Source organism: Pristiophorus japonicus, chromosome 16, assembly GCF_044704955.1.
Source record: "Pristiophorus japonicus isolate sPriJap1 chromosome 16, sPriJap1.hap1, whole genome shotgun sequence".
NCBI classification, from domain to species: Eukaryota; Metazoa; Chordata; class Chondrichthyes; family Pristiophoridae; genus Pristiophorus; species Pristiophorus japonicus.
Genome location: NC_091992.1, coordinates 137,722,576 through 137,738,603, shown reverse-complemented (window position 1 = coordinate 137,738,603; position 16,028 = coordinate 137,722,576). Strand labels below are relative to the sequence as shown.

The 16,028-nt window shown below is 46.1% G+C and overlaps 1 protein-coding gene across 2 annotated transcripts in view; it reads left to right on the top strand.

Annotated features, from left to right (window-relative positions):
- Window positions 1–16,028, top strand: part of ube2o (ubiquitin conjugating enzyme E2 O) — a 161,874-nt gene that overhangs the window by 63,092 nt on the left and 82,754 nt on the right. For both annotated transcript variants that reach the window (XR_011587339.1, XM_070857977.1), the window contains exon 6: window positions 15,211–15,354. Coding sequence is in view for 1 of the 2 variants with exons in the window: in XM_070857977.1 (XP_070714078.1) it covers window positions 15,211–15,354 (144 nt within the window). In the remaining variant the exon portion in view is untranslated. The remainder of the gene's footprint in view (window positions 1–15,210; window positions 15,355–16,028) is intronic.

Below are 16,028 nucleotides of genomic sequence, written 5' to 3'. Positions count from 1 at the left end.
CTTGTGAGCCAGAGCAAAGGAGCTCCAGACTGTGTTATGCCCTCCACTCTTTCCTCCCCCCCCCCCCCCCCACTCTCCCCATTTGAATTTAAACGTAGCTGTTACGAAGGTGAAGCTGCAGCTCCCGTTCTGATGGGATGTTCTGGTCATTCTCAGCCAATCCAGCCTTTATGTCCGAGTGTTATTACTTTAATGTGCACAGGTTATCATTACGTTAATACCACGGGAGTTTGCAAAGAACGTCCCAGGGTTTATGACATTTTTTTCCCACATCCCTTTTTATATCTGGAATTGGTATCCTGATGATTTTGTGGATTCCAGTGTACTGGGCTCAGCTGGTCTGTGATTGATTGAATTATGCCCAGTGTGTCACCTGTTGCAGACTCACAAATGCATGTGAGTGGGTTTCATGTCTCTTCCTCTATCAGCATTAACCGTGGATTAGTCCTTGCCGCTGTCGGGTAGTAAATAAGTTGCCAACTTTTAGCGTTCGCTCTTTAAACTTCCTGGGCCTTGAGGGTTAGAAAAAGCTGTCTCCTCTTGTGGATTTAGAGCAGTGAGAGTGTAGCCATTTTTCATGAATTGGGTTTCTGCTGTTGAGTCCTCCCTCCCAGAAAGTTTAAAAGCTGAGGCTGAAATTTTCAAAAGTGGCCAAAGAAGAAAAGGCAGTGAATGATACCATAGTCAAGAAATGGAGCAGATCAGGGAGCAATGTATGGCAATAGAGAAGGCTGGGTGGGGCAGACTGTCTATGGCAATAGAGCAGACCAGGCTTAAAAAAATGCAGATGAATCTTTGCAGAGCACGTTTGGATTGTCTGTGTATATTGGTTGAAGATGGGTGCAGGGGGGTTGTTTGAGGGAGGTCTGGATTGATTATTTATGGAAAGAACATTTCTTTGTGATTGTTTGTGGCCTACTCACTGCGTAGCACATGTAACCGCTCCTCACCCCCAAAACTGCCATCCAGAGAACCGTGGAACTTTACAGCACAGGAGGAAGCACTTTAGCCCATTGTGTCTATACCAGTTCTTGGCTAATCCCACTGGCCTGGTTTAATCCCCAAACCCTGCACCTTTCTCTGCATTAAATATTTATCTGATTTTCCCTTGATACTAGTCTTTATTCAACCAAACCCTGTTGCAAAGCATTCTGTGCAGCAGCTACCCACAGCATAAAGACATTTATATTAATCGCTCTTGGTGATTACTCCTTGTTACTGACACCCTAACCAGAGGAAATACGGTGAATGGGAAAAGACTATCAAAAGGCTTTATAATTTTTAACACCTTTTATTAAATCTCTCTGCCTTCTCTGCTCCAATGGAAATGGTCCTTGTATCTCTCTCCACATAACTATAGAATTTTGAGCTAATGCACAGAGCGCAACGTTAATGTGAGTGCATCGTGAAGAGTGAGAAGGTGAACATTTGGAGGGGGGGTGGGGGAAGGAGGTGCTACTTTTAGTTCAATTAATTAGCTTAAAATAAACCAGTGTCTTAATTACATAACTTCAATTAAATATACAATAGAAGGTTAGATAGAGATGAAGAAAGAAAATACTGGAAATCTCAGTGGGTCAGACAGCATCTGTGGAGAGAAGCAGAGTTAACGTTTCTGGGCGATGACCCTTCGACAGAACTGGCGAATGTTCGAAATGAACAAATTCTTAATGAACACTGAAAGGGGGGTGGGGAGGAAAGAACAAAAGGGAATGTTAGAGAGACAAAAGGGATGATGGGCCGACATGAGATGGTAATCGTAGAAGTTAGAAATAGATTAGTTTAGATAGGGTATGAATGGAGGATAATTATCAGGTGCCGTGCGAAACAGAGAAAAAATACATTCGAGCAAAACATGGGCAGAGGTTAAGGTCTGAAATTGTTGAACTCGATGTTGAGTCCAGAAGGCTGTAAAGTGCCTAAACGAAAGATGATGTGCTGTTCCTCGAGCTTGTGTTGAACTTCATTGGCACAGTGCAGGAGGTCGAGGACGGAGATATCAGAGTGGAGTGGAGAATTAAAGTGACAGGCGACCGGAAGCTCGAGGTCACGCTTACGGACTGAAGAGGTGTTCCGCAAAGTGGTCACCCAATCTGCGCTTGGTCTCCTCAATGTAGAGGAGACCATGTCGTGAGCAGTGAATACAGTATACTAAATTGCAAGACGTACAAGTAAATCGCTGTTTCACCTGGAAGGGGTGTTTGGGGCCGTGGGAAGGGAGGAGGTAAAAGGGCAGGTGTTGCATCTATGATACCATGATCGCCTGCGTTTGCATGGGAAAGTGCCTTGGGATAGGGAGTTCGGTGACCTACAGTGGCTACATAAGCAACGCCTCAATTTCAAAATTCTCCATGGCCTCACCTCTCCCTATCTCTGTAATCTCCTTCCACCTCACAACCTCACCAGGATATCTGCGCTTCTCAAATTCTGCCCTTTTGAGCATCCCTGATTATAATCACTCCACCATCGGTAGCTGTGCTTTCAGCTGCCTAGGCCCCAAGCTCTGGAACTCCCTCCCTAAATCTCTCTGCCTCTCTAGCTCTCTCTCTCATCCTTTAAAATGCTACTTAAAACCTACCCCTCTGACCAAGCTTTTGGTCATCTGCCGTAATTTCTTTATTTGTTTTGTCTTGTAATACTCCTGTGAAAGTGCCTTGGGATGTATTTATATAGTGCTTTTAATGTAGTAATACAAGTTCTTGTAGGCAGTTGGGAGTTTGTAAGTGCCGAGTCTTTTTTCCGGGGGCTTTGTGTTACTATTTTATTCCTCTTTATAAAACCAAACTTTCGGCTCATCACTCTTTGAACGTGTTGGCGCCTCCCAAATCCATGCCCAGCTTTCCCGCAATTGCATCTTTGAATCTCTCCACTCCGGTTTCCGCGCCTGCCACATTACCGAAACGGCTCTCATCAAAATCACAAATGTCATCCTTTGTGACTGACAAAGGTAAACTATCCCTCTTTGTCCTCCTGGACCTGCCTGCAGCCTCTGACACGGTTGACCACTCTATCCTTCTCCAACGCCGCTCCTCTGTTGTCCAGCTGGGTGGGACTGCACTCGCCTGGTTCCATTCTTATCTATCTAATCATAGCCAGAGAATCGCCTGCAACGGATTCTCTTCCTCACCATTACCTCTGGTGTCCCTCAAGGATCTATCCTTGCTCCCCTCCTATTTCTCATTTACATATTGCCCTTTGGCGATATCGTCCACACAGCGTCAATTTCCACATGTACACTGACACCCAGCTCTACCTCACCTCCACAGTCTCTCAAATTGTCAGACTGTTTGTCCGACATCCCGTTCTGGACGAGCGGAAAATTCCTCCAATTGAATATTGGGAAGACTGAAGCCATTGTTTTCGGTCCTCGCTGCAAACGCTGTTCCCTAGCCACTGACTCCATCCCTCTCCCCAACTTCTGTCTGAGGCTGAACCAGACTGTTTGCAACCTTGGTGTCATATTTGACCCCGAAATGATCTTTCGACCACACATCCACAACATAACTAAGACCGCCTATTTCCATCTCCGTAACATTGCCCGTCTCCACCCTTGCCTCAGCTCATCTGCTGCTGAAGCCCTTGTCCTTGTTACCTCTACAATTGACTATTCCATCGCACTCATGGCTGATTAAGCAGCCCCTCGATTTCAAAATTTTCATCCTTATTTTCAAATCCCTCCATGGCCCCTCGCCCCCTCCCTCCCTCTAATCTCATCTAGCCCCACAACCCCCCCCCCCTGCCAGATTCTGCGCTCCTCTAATTCTGCCCTCTTGAGCATCCCTGAGTATAATTGCTCAACCATTGGTGGGCCGTGCCTTCTTTTGCCTAGGCCCCATACTCTGGAACTCCCTCCCTAAACAGCTCCGCCTCTCTACCTCTTTCCTCTGTTTCCCAAAACTCACTGTAGATTTGTAGACAGTTTACTCGGTGGGTATTTAGTCACTACAATCGCAACAATTTGGTGGGACTTTGAGTATTGAAAGAAAGTCATCGACAAACATTATGTTCAAGCCAAATAAACTTTATTTCCCAAAGTAGAATTAAAGTACAAACAATATATAAAATAGCACAAGCCTCACTACTTGTGCTCGTATTACCCGTTAACAGAGGTGATCAATCTCCGCCACTGGTGTCCTGCTTTAAGCTCGAGCTTAAGGTCCAGCTTCTCTCGAGGATGGGACCTAGGTTCTCGCTGCCTAGGTGGGGTTTCCCCTCCTGGTTTATACTATTCTATAGTCTGTCCCATCTTTTTGATTACACATTCGTCTGCCCTGATAAGTTTATTCTAAACTTTATTTTCCATGATTAGTTTATAATTGTTACTGGCTATGCTAAGGAAGGATTGACTAAACTTCAGTTTCAATTGGTAATTCATTTCTATGTTCCAGGCACCTTAACCTTACACTCGGGTCTTCCCATCTTATGTTGCCATAGCCTGCATATTTCGACATTGAGCAGAGATTTTCTCCAATTGAATATTGTGAAGACCGAAGCTATTTTCGGTCCTCACCGCAAACTCCGTTCCCTAGTCACTGACTCCATCCCTCTCCCCAACTCCTGTCTGAGGCTGAACCAGACTTCGCAACCTTGGTGTTATATTTGACCCTGAAATGGTCTTTCGACCACAAATCCACAGCATAACTAAGACTGACTATTTCCACCTCCGTACCATCCCTTGTCTGTCCTTGCCTCAGCTCATCTGCTGCTGAAGCCCTTGTCCTTGTTCTGTCTAGACTTGACTATTCCAACGCACTCCTGGCTGGCCTCCCACATTCTACCCTACGTAAGCGAGAGGTGATCCAAAACTCTGCTGCCCATATCCTAATTCGCATCAAGTCCCACTTACCCATCACCCCTGTGCTCGCTGACCTACATTGGCTCTCGGTTAAGCAACGCCTCGATTTCAAAATTCTCATCCTTATTTTCAAATCTCTCCATGGCCCCTCGCCCACTAATCTCATCTAGCCCCACAACAACCCCTCCCCGCCCCCCCGATAGAAACATAGAAATTTACAGCGCAAAAGGAGGCCATTTCGGCCCATTGAGTCCGCACCAGACGGCAAAGAGCCGCACGGCCCTAAAGGTTACATATAAACCTATGAACAATGACGGAAAGGCAAAGAGCACACAGCCCAACTGCCTCACACAACTGCGACACCCCTTGTACTGAAATATTCTACATTCCACCCCAACTGGAGCCATGTGACCTCCTGGGCGAGGCAAAAACCAGGCCAATTTAGGGAGAAAAAATCTGGAAAAGTTCCTCTCCGACTCATCCAGGCAATCGAAACTAGTCCAGGAGATCACCCTGGCCGTGTTCTATTCCCTGCAGTACTTACCATTATATCTGTGCTGTCCAACAAAAGGTCATCCTGTCTAATCCCAATTACCAGCTCTAGGTCCGTAACCCTGCAGGTTACGGCACTTTAAGTGCCCATCCAACCATCTTTTAAAAGTGGTGAGGGTTTCTGCATCCACCATTCTTCCAGGTAGCGAGTTCCAGATCCCCACAACCCTCTGCGTAAAGAAGCCTCCCCTCCAATCCCCTCTAAACCTTCCACTAACCACCTTAAAACTATGCCCCCTCGTAATAAACCCCTCCACCAATGGAAATAGACCCTTACTATCCACTAGTGGAGGGATCTATTAGGCCCCTCAATATTTTGAACACCTCACAGGTCTCCTCTCAACCTCCTCTGTTCCATGAGAACAAACCCAGCCTATCCAATCTGTCCTCATAGCTAAGATTCTCCATTCCAGGCAGCATCCTAGTAAATCTCCTCTGCACCCACTAGTGCAATCATGTCCTTCCTATAATAGGGCGACCAGAACTGCACGCAGTACTCCAGCTGTGGCCTAACCAAAGTATTATATAATTTAGGCATAACCTCCCTGCTCTTTTATATCCTATGCCTTGGCCAATAAAGGCAAGCATTCCGTATGCCTTAACCACTTTATCCACCTGGCCTGCTACTTTCAGGGATCTGTGGACAAGCACTCCAAGGTCCCTTTGTTCATCTACACTAAAGTGACCTACCGCTTAATGTGTATACCCTTTCCTTATTAGCCCTCCCAAAGTGCAGCACCTCACACTTCTCTGAATTAAATTCCACTTGCCACTGCACTGCCCACTTGACCAGTAGATTGATATCCTCCTGCAGCCCATGACTTTCCTCTTCATTATCAACCACACAGCCAATTTTAGTGTCGTCTGCAAATGTAATCATACTCCCTATATTCAAATCTAAATCGTTGATGTATACCACAAAAAGCAAGGGACCCAGTACTGAGCCTCGCGGAACCCCACTGGAATCATCCTTCCAGTCACACAAATATCCATCAATCATTATGTTGTGTATCTGTAAAGGATGCACTCCCATGTTCCGCCACCAGGGAGCTCATCCTCAAGTCCCAAGGGATCCCAGCAACCCATGGGAGCACTGTATATAAGCCGGCCCCTAAGGCCTGTTTCTCACTCCGGAGTGTCTTATTAAAGACTGAGGTCACTGTTACTTTAACCTCCCTGTGTGCAGCCTCATCTGTGTTAGGAACACAATAACTGGCGACGAGAAAACAAATCCAACGCAAAGATGCAGCAAACTGTGGGCATCCTGGAGAAGATCTCGGAGGGTGAGGACTGGGAAGCCTATGTTGAACGGTTAGATCAGTACTTTGTAGCCAACGAGCTGGACGGAGAAGGATGCGCTGCAAAAAGGAGAGCGGTCCTCCTCACAGTCTGCGGGGCACCGACCTACAGCCTCATGAAGAATCTTTTTGCTCCGGTGAAACCCACAGATAAGTCGTATGAGGAGCTGTGTACACTGGTTCGGGAGCATCTTAACCCGAGGGAGAGTGTGCTGATGGCGAAGTATCGGTTCTACACGTGCCAGCGATCTGAAGGTCAGAAAGTGACGAGCTACGTCACCGAGCTAAAGTGACTTTCAGGACAATGTGAGTTTGATGGCTACCTGGAGCAAATGCTCAGACTTTTTTGTACTGGGCATTGGCCATGAGACCATCCTACGAAAACTTGATTGTAGAGACACCGACCCTCAGTAATGCCATTGCGATAGCACAGACGTTTATGTCCACCAGTGATAACACCAAACAAATCTCTCAGCACACAAGTGCTAGCAATGTTCATGAATTAACTGGAACTGTGTTTGCGAGCAGAAATGTGCAGGGCAGAACCCACGAGTCTGCAACTGCCAACTGCCAGCAGGCCTCAGGTGACCCAGGAAGAGGTCAAAATGCGTCTTCATGGCAACAGAAGTGGAGTGTTTGGGGAGAAAGATCACGGCGGACGGCATTCGGCTCACAGACTCCAAGACCGAGGCTATTGGGAATGCGCCCAGGCTACAGAACGTCACGGAGCTGCGGTTGTTCCTGGGGCTCCAACTATTTTGGTAACTTCCTACCGGGGTTAAGTACCATTTTAGAGCCCCTACATGTGTTATTGCGCAAAGGTGAGAACTGGGCATGGGGAAAAAAACAAGCAATTGCTTTTGAGAAAGCCAGAAACATGCTCCAACAAGCTGTTTGTATTGTATAACTCGTGTAAAAGACTTGTGCTAGCATGTGACGCGTCATCGGGTGTGTATTACAACAAGCTAACGTTGAGGGGAAGTTGCAACCTTTAGTCTATGCTTCCAGGAGCTTGTCTAAGGCCGAGAGGGCCTACAGCATGATTGAGAAAGAGGCATTAGCGTGTGTGTTCGGGGTAAAGAAAATGCATCAGTACCTGTTTGGCCTCAAATTTGAGCTGGAAACCGATCACAAGCCCCTCATATCCCTGTTCGCTGAAAACAAGGGGATAAATACTAATGCCTCAGCCCGCATACAAAGGTGGGCACTCGCGCTATCAGTGTATAACTATACCATCCGCCACAGGCCAGGCACTGAGAACTGTGCGGATGCTCTGTCGGCTACCATTGCCCACCACGGGGGTGGAAATGGTGCAGCCTGCAAATTTTTTGACAGTGGCGCAGCCCGCAGACTTGTTGATGGTCATGGAAGCGTTTGAAAATGATAAATCACCTGTCACGAGCCGCCAGATTAGGACTTGGACCAGCCAAGATCCTCTGCTGTCCCTAGTAAAAAAACTGTGTACTGCATGGGAGCTGGGCCAGCATCCCCGTTGAAATGTATGAGCTAATCAAGCCGTTCCAGCGGCGAAAGGACGAACTGTCCATTCAGGCAGACTGCCTGTTGTGAGGTAACCGCGTAGTGCTACCCAAAAAAGGGCAAGGAGACGTTCATCTCGGATCTCCACAGCACACACCTGGGTATAGTAATGATGAAAGCGATAGCCAGATCCCACGTGTGGTGCCCGGTATCGACTCTGATTTAGAGTTCTGTGTACGGCAATGCAGCGTATGTGCTCAGTTGAGCAACGCGCCCAGAGAGGCACCACTAAGTTTGTGGTCCTGGCCCTCCAGACCATGGTCGAGGATCCATGTCGACTATGCGGGCCCGTTTCTCGTTAAAATGTTCCTGGTGGTGGTTGATGCTTTTTCAAAATGGATTGAATGTGAAATAATGTCGGGAAGCATCGCCACCGCCACCATTGAAAGCCTGAGGGCCATGTTTGCCACCCACGGCCTGCCTGACTTACTGGCCAGTGACAACGGGCCATGTTTCACCAGTGCTGAATTTAAAGAGTTCATGACCCGCAATGGGATCAAACATGTCACCTCGGTCCCGTTTAAACCAGCCTCCAATGGGTAGGCAGAGCAGGTAGTACAAACCATCAAACAGAGCCTTAAATGAGTCAAAGAAGGCTCACTCCAAACCCGCCTGTCCCGAGTACTGCTCAGCTATCGCACGAGACCCCACTCGCTCTCAGGGGTGGCCCCGGCTGAGCTACTCATGAAAAGGACACTTAAAACCAAACTCTCGCTGGTTCACCACAACCTGCATGATCAGGTAGAGAGCAGGCGGATGCAACAAAATGTTGTGCAAAATGATGGTCGTGCCACTGTGTCACGGGAAATTGATCTGAATGACCGTGTGTGTGCTAAACTATGGACATGGTCCCAAGTGGATCGCGGGCACTGTGATAGCTAAAGAAGGGAATAGGGTGTTTGTAGTCAAACTAAACAATGGACAAATTTGCAGAAAGCACCTGGACCAAAAGATGCTGCGGTTCACAGACTGCCCTGAACAACCCATAGCAGACACCACCTTTTTCGAGCCCACAACACACACCCAAAGGATCAACGACACCACCCCGGACCAGGAAATCGAACCCATCACGCTCAACAGCCCAGCAAGGCCAGGCTCACCCAGGAGCCCTGCAGGGCCAACAACACGCCAGCCCAGCAAGGGCACAGCCAACACACCAGAACAGACATTTGTACCGAGGCGGTCCACCAGGGAAAGAAAGGCTCCTGACTGCCTCACCTTGTAAATAGTTTTCACTTTGAGAGGAGAGGAGAGGAGAGGAGAGGAGAGGAGAGGAGAGGAGAGGAGAGGAGATGTGTATCTGTAAAGCATGCACTCCCATGTAAGGATCCCAGCATCCCTTGGGAGCACTGTATATAAGCCGGCCCCTAAGGCCTGTTCCTCACTCTGGAGTGTCTTATTAAAGACTAAGGTCACTGTTACTTTAACCTCCCTGTGTGCAGCCTCATCTGTGTTGGGAACACAATACATTATTCTTTGCTTCCTACCTCCAAGCCAATTTTGGATTCAACTTGCTACTTTTCCCCGTATCCCATGGGCTTTAACCTTCATGACCAGTCTACCATGTGGGACCTTATCAAAAGCCTTGCTAACGTCCATATATACTACATCATACGCTCTACCCTCAGCGACCTCTCATGGTTTCCTCCTCAAAAACTTCAATCCGGTTCGTCAAACACGATCTTCCGTTAACAAATCCATGCTCACTGTCCCTAATTAATCCTTGCCTTTCCAAATGCAGATTTATTCTGTCTTTCAGGATTTGTTTCCAATAATTTTCCCACCACTGAGGTTAGGCTGGCAGGCCTGTAGTTACTTGGCCTATCCCTTTCTCACTTCTTAAACAAGGGTACTACATTAGCAGTCCTCCAATCCTCCGTCACCATGCCCAGATCCAAAGAGGACTGGAAAATGATGGCCAAGGCCTCTGCTATTTCCTCTTTTACTTCGCTCAACAGCCTGGGATGCATTTCATCCGGGCCTGGGAACTTATCTATTTTCAAAGTTGCTAAACCCCTTAATACTTCCCCTCTCACTATTTATTCATCCAGAATATCACACTCCACGATAGCAGTATCTGCATTGCCACCTTACTTTGTGAAAACAGATGCAAACTATTCATTAATAACCCTACCAATATTTTCGTCTGTGCTCCTCTAATTCTGCCCTCTTGAGCATCCCTGATTATAATCGCTCAACCGTTGGTGGCTGTGCCTTCTGTTGCCTGAGCCCTGAGCTCTGGAACTCCCTCCCTAAACCTCTCTGCCTCGCTATCTCTCTTTCCTCCTTCAAGACGCTCCTTAAAACCTACCTCTTTCATCAAGCTTTTGGTCACCTGCACTAATTTATACTTGCGTGACTTGGTGTCAAATATTTTATCTCCTAATACACCTGTGAAGTAAATACAAGTTGTTGTGGGCTGGGGCTTGTGTGGAGTATAAACCAAAGCATAGACCAGTTGGGCAGAACTGTTCATTGCTGTTCATTCTATGTATAAAGCACTTATCCACATTAAATCATGTCTGCCCATTCTCGTAACCTGACTTCTTGAAGTCTTTTACAGTCCTCCTCATTGTTTGCCAAACTCCTTATTTTTGTTCCAGCTAACCATCTACATAAAGACTGAAAATAAAATTTGATCCAACATTTATCCTTGACCATTTCCCTTTTCTATTCTAGCAATACCCATGTACTCTAATATAAACTGAAAATGCTGGAAATACCGAATGGGTCAGACAGCATTTGTGGAGAGAAAAGAGCCTCAAGGGATTGGGAGTAATATAGTAGCCTAGTCAGAGGATTGGTTAACAGACAGAAAACAGAGTCGGAATAAACAACTTATTTTCTGGTTGATAGGCTGTAAATAGTGGGGTGCGGCAAGGATCAGTGCTTGGGCCCCAGCTATTTACAATCTATATTAATGACATGGATGAAGGGACTGACTGAGTGCTATGTGTTCAAGATTGCTGGTGATACAAAGCTAGGTAGGAAAGTAAGCTGTGAGGAAGAGACACCGAACCTGCAAATGGATATAGGCAGGATAAGTGGGCAGTACTGTGGCAAAGGACATGCATGCATTAGAGGCAGTGCAATGAAGGTTCACCAGATTGATCCCTGGGATGTGAGGGTTGTCCTATGAGGAGAGATTGAGTAGAATGGGCCCATACTCTCTCAAGTTTAGGTGATCTTATTGAAATACAGGATTCTGAGGGGGATTGACAATGTAGATACTGAGGTGGTTTCCCCTGGCTGGAGAGTCTAGAACCAGGGGGCATCGTCTCAGGATAAGGGGTCAGCTATTTAAGACCGAGATGAGGAGGAATTTCTTCATTCAGGGAGTGGTGAATCTTTGGCATTCTCTGCCCCAGAGGGCTGTGAATGCTCAGTCGTTGAGTATATTCAAGGCTGAGATCGATAGATTTTTGGACTCTAGGGGAAATCAAGAGATTTGGAATTGGGTGGGAAAGTGGAGTTGAGGCCGAAGATCAGCCATGATCTTATTGAATGGCGGAGCAGGCTCGAAGGGCCATTATGGCTTACTCCTGTTCCTAATTCTTATATCCTTGTGTTCTGACAGAACCTATTCACTTTAACTTGTTTCCTATCTGTCGATCAACTTTCTAGCCTTGATGTTGCATTTCCGCTTGCACTATGTGCCAGACTATTACTAACACACCCCTTGTAAAAATCCATATACACCACATCTAATGCATTCCCTTTAATTGGTCATTTCTTCAAAAAACTTTGTCAAAACAAATTTCTTTTAACAAATCTGTGCTGACTGACCGTGGTTTAATCTGTGCATATCTAAAAGCTGGTCTACAGTTACTTGTTTTATCCTTCTCTCCTTGAATAAAAGTGTTGCGTTGGCTAATTTCCATATCACAGCACAATTTACAATTTGAGGATTGAAAAAATTGGCTAGAGCCTCCCTTTCCTCTGATTACTTTCAACAGCTGAGGGTGCATGCCATTAGGGCCCAGTGATGTATCTAGAGTTTTGCTAGATTAAATATTTACTGGTATTTATAGTTTATTTTCCATCCATTTTTTATCTGTATAGGATGATAGTTATAAATTGTCAAATTATAAGTTGTCACCCAGAACCGAGGTTCAGTTCCTCAAGGATAGTATGTTTGGTACTGTACCTGATTAAAGAAGTAAAAGACAAATGGGTATGTTTGGTACTGTACCTTGAGATATGTTCTGACTGATGGGTTGAATGTCGGGCTGAGAGTCAAAAATGAAATAGTTTGAGCAAACTCTATCCAATTCATAGTGGGGTACATAACATAAGAAATATGAACAAGAGTAGGCCACCTGGCCCAATGAACCTGCTCTGCCATTTAATAAGATCATGGCTGATCTGATCATGGGCTCAGCTCCACTTCCCTGCCTGCTCCCCATAACTCTTTATTCCCTTATTGCTCAAAAATCTGTCTATCTCCGCCTTAAAAATATTCAATGACCCAGCCTCCACAGCTCTCTGGGGCAGAGAATTCCATAGATTTACAACCCTCAGAGAAGAAGTTCCTCCTCATCTCAGTTTTAAATGGGCGGCCCCTTATTCTGAGACTGGCCCCTAGTTTTGATTACCGCTATGAGTGGAAATAGCCTCTCTGCATCCCCTTGTCGAGCCCCCTCATTATCTTATAAGTTTCGATAAGATCACCTCATTTATCTGAACTCCAATGAGTATAGTCTAAACCTACTCAACCTATCTTCATAAGTCACCCCCCTCATCTCCAGAATCAACCTAGTGAACCTTCTCTGAACAGCCTCCAATGCAAGTATATCCTTCCTTAAGTACGGAGACCAAAACTGTACGCAGTACTCCAGGTGTGGCCTCACCAATACCTTGTACAGTTGTAGCAGGACTTCTCTGCTTTTATACTCTATCCCTCTCGCAATAAAGGCCAACATTACATTTGCCTTTCTAATTACTTGTTGTACCTGCATACTAACTTTTTGTGTTTCATGCATAAGGACTCCCAGGTCCCTCTGTACTGCAGCACTTTGTAATTTTTCTCCATTTAAATTATAATTTGTTTTTCTGTTTTTTCTGCCAAAGTGGATAACCTCACATTTTCCCACATTATACTCCATCTGCCAAATTTTTACCCACTCACTTAGCCTGTCTATATCCCGTTGCAGATTTTTTGTGTCCTCCTCACAATTTGCTTTCCTACTCATCTTTGTATCATCACCAAACTTGGCTACATTAAACTTGATCCCAGCACCGATCCCTGCGGCACCCCACTAGTCACTGTTTGCCAACTGGAAAATGACCCATTTATCCCGAGACTCTGTTTTCTGTTAGTTGGCCAATCTTCTATCTACGCTAATATATTACCCCCAACCCCGTGAACTTTTATCTTGTGCAGTAACTTTTTATGTGACACCTTATCGAATGCCTTCTGGCAATCCAAATACACCACGTCCACTGGTTTCCCCTTATCCACCCTGCTCGTTACATCCTCAAAGAACTCCAGCAAATTTGTCAAACATGATTTCCCTTTCATAAAACTATGCTGACTCTGCTTGAATGAATTATGCTTTTCCAAATGTCCCACTACTGCTTCCTTAATAATGGACTCCAGCATTTTCCCAATGACAGATGTTAGGCTAACTGGTCTATAGTTTCCTGCTTTTTGTCTATCTCCTTTTTTTAAATAGGGGCGTTACATTTGTGGTTTTCCAATCCACTGTGACTACCCCAGATTCCAGGGAATTTTGGTAGATTACAACCAATGCATCCACTATCTCTGCAGCCACTTCTTTTAAGACCCTAGGATGCAAGGCATCAGGTCCAGGGGACTTGTCCACCTTTAGTCCCATTATTTTTACCGAGTACTACTTCATTAGTGATACTGATTGTATTAAGTTCCTCCCTCCCTATAGCCCCTTGATTATCCACTATTGGGATGTTTTTAGTGTCTTCTACCGTGAAGACCGATGCAAAATATTTGTTCAATGCCTCTGCAATTTCCCTGTTCTCCATTATTAATTTCCCAGTCTAATCCTGTAGGGGACCGACATTTACTTTTACCACTCTCTTCCTTTTTATGTACTTGTAGAAACTCTTACTATCTCTTTATATTTTGTGCTAGTTTACTTTCATAATCTATCTTCCCTCTCTTTATCATTTTTTTTAGTTGTTATTTGCTGGCTTTTAAAAGTTTCCCAATCCTCTGGCCACCCAGTGCAATCTACCTGCAATTCAGAACTAAATTGGCAATCTGAGGGGCACAAAGTTGATGGTGTTGGAAAAATCTTTCATTGTAGATTAAGATATAATAAGACAGAGGGCTGAGGTACATTGGGGAAGATTTCTTCTTTGTGAAGCAGACTTGTTTTGCAGCCCTGGGAGTGTTTGATGGGACAGTGTAGAGGGAGCTTGACTCTGTATTTAACCCCGTGCTCCACCTGCCCTGGGAGTGTTTGATGGGACAAATTAGTGGCAGCTTTACTCTGTATCTAACCCCGTGCTCCACCTGCCCTGGGAGTGTTTCTGTTCACTCGCACTAACATCAACAAATTGGCTCCCTTTATGTCTAATGTTCTATCATTGCAAGTACAAGGTGAAGTTGCAGTCCAGGTGAGTGTTGGCAGTGGATGAGCTGTGCAGCAATAGCTGAAAATGTTACTTTTCGACACATGGGCTTCTGAACTTCAGTTGGTGACCATGCAGCTTGTTCATGAGCGCTGCTGGCTGCTGCACCTCTGTCCTGAATTTGAGTTTGTTCATCGTTGGATTTTTCCATTAATCTGAATCTAACCCAATTTAAATATATCTCTCCTGGATTAGAAATGGTTTGTGAAATCTTCATTGCAATTTGATTATCATTCTTGAGACATTTGTATTCTTACGATCACTTCTCAAATTTGGGAAGGAGGAATTTATAGTTGCACACCCTAGATTTCTCACAGTGGGGTTATGTTCATATCTGGTTGCTGCCAACAGTACTAATGTCTGCTGCAGGAAGGGTTACTGTAAATTGCAGCCATCCATATCTTTCTGTTCTAGGGACAGTTCTTTGATGAATCCTATGGGTTTTATCCAGGACAGATGTTGTTTGGAGCAGCTAAGGTTTTCAGCAATGTGCAGTGGCTATCTGGTGTCCGACCCGTGCTGAGCAAAAAGAGCAAGTTCAAAGCCGTTGTTGAAGAGGCAAGTTTTTTTTAATATAAAGCAAAGTGCACTGTGTGGGTTTCAGTACAATCTCCACCTATACATCCTGTAGGTCATTTTACCAGTATGGCAACAGCTTTTCTATCTCTGGATTATGGGTGTCCCAGTATGACCATCCTAAACCCGAGCAGGAGAAAGGAACGAATCCCACAGCAACCATGGGAAATGCAATGAGCAATAAAATGTCACCGACAGGAAGAAGCGATCAGTTCATCTTTGAAATTGAGTTGCTGGGAAACTTAGGGCCCAAGTTTCCACAAGAAAAAAAACGGGCGCCCCCTCCGAGCTGGGCGCCCGTTTTTCGCACCTAAAAAAATCCTCGGTATTCTGCACCGACTTACAGGTCCTCTGGCCCTCGGCACAGCCAGCACGAGCTGTGGGGGGGCGGAGCCAGGTCCCGGCGCTGAAAACAGTGCTGGGACCTCTGCACATGCGCGCTACAGTCGGCACGCAAGTGCAGTAGCTCCAGGCGTCGAACTGTGTGGGAGGGGCCCGAAGCACGCAGGCCCTGGCCCAATGGCCTCACTGGGGCTCCTCCCACGGCCAGCTCCTGCTCCCCGCCTGACCAGACCCGACACTCGCTCTCGCTCCCCCCCCCCCCCCCCCCCCCCCGGCCTGACCAGACCCGACACTCGCTCTCGCTCCCCCTCCCC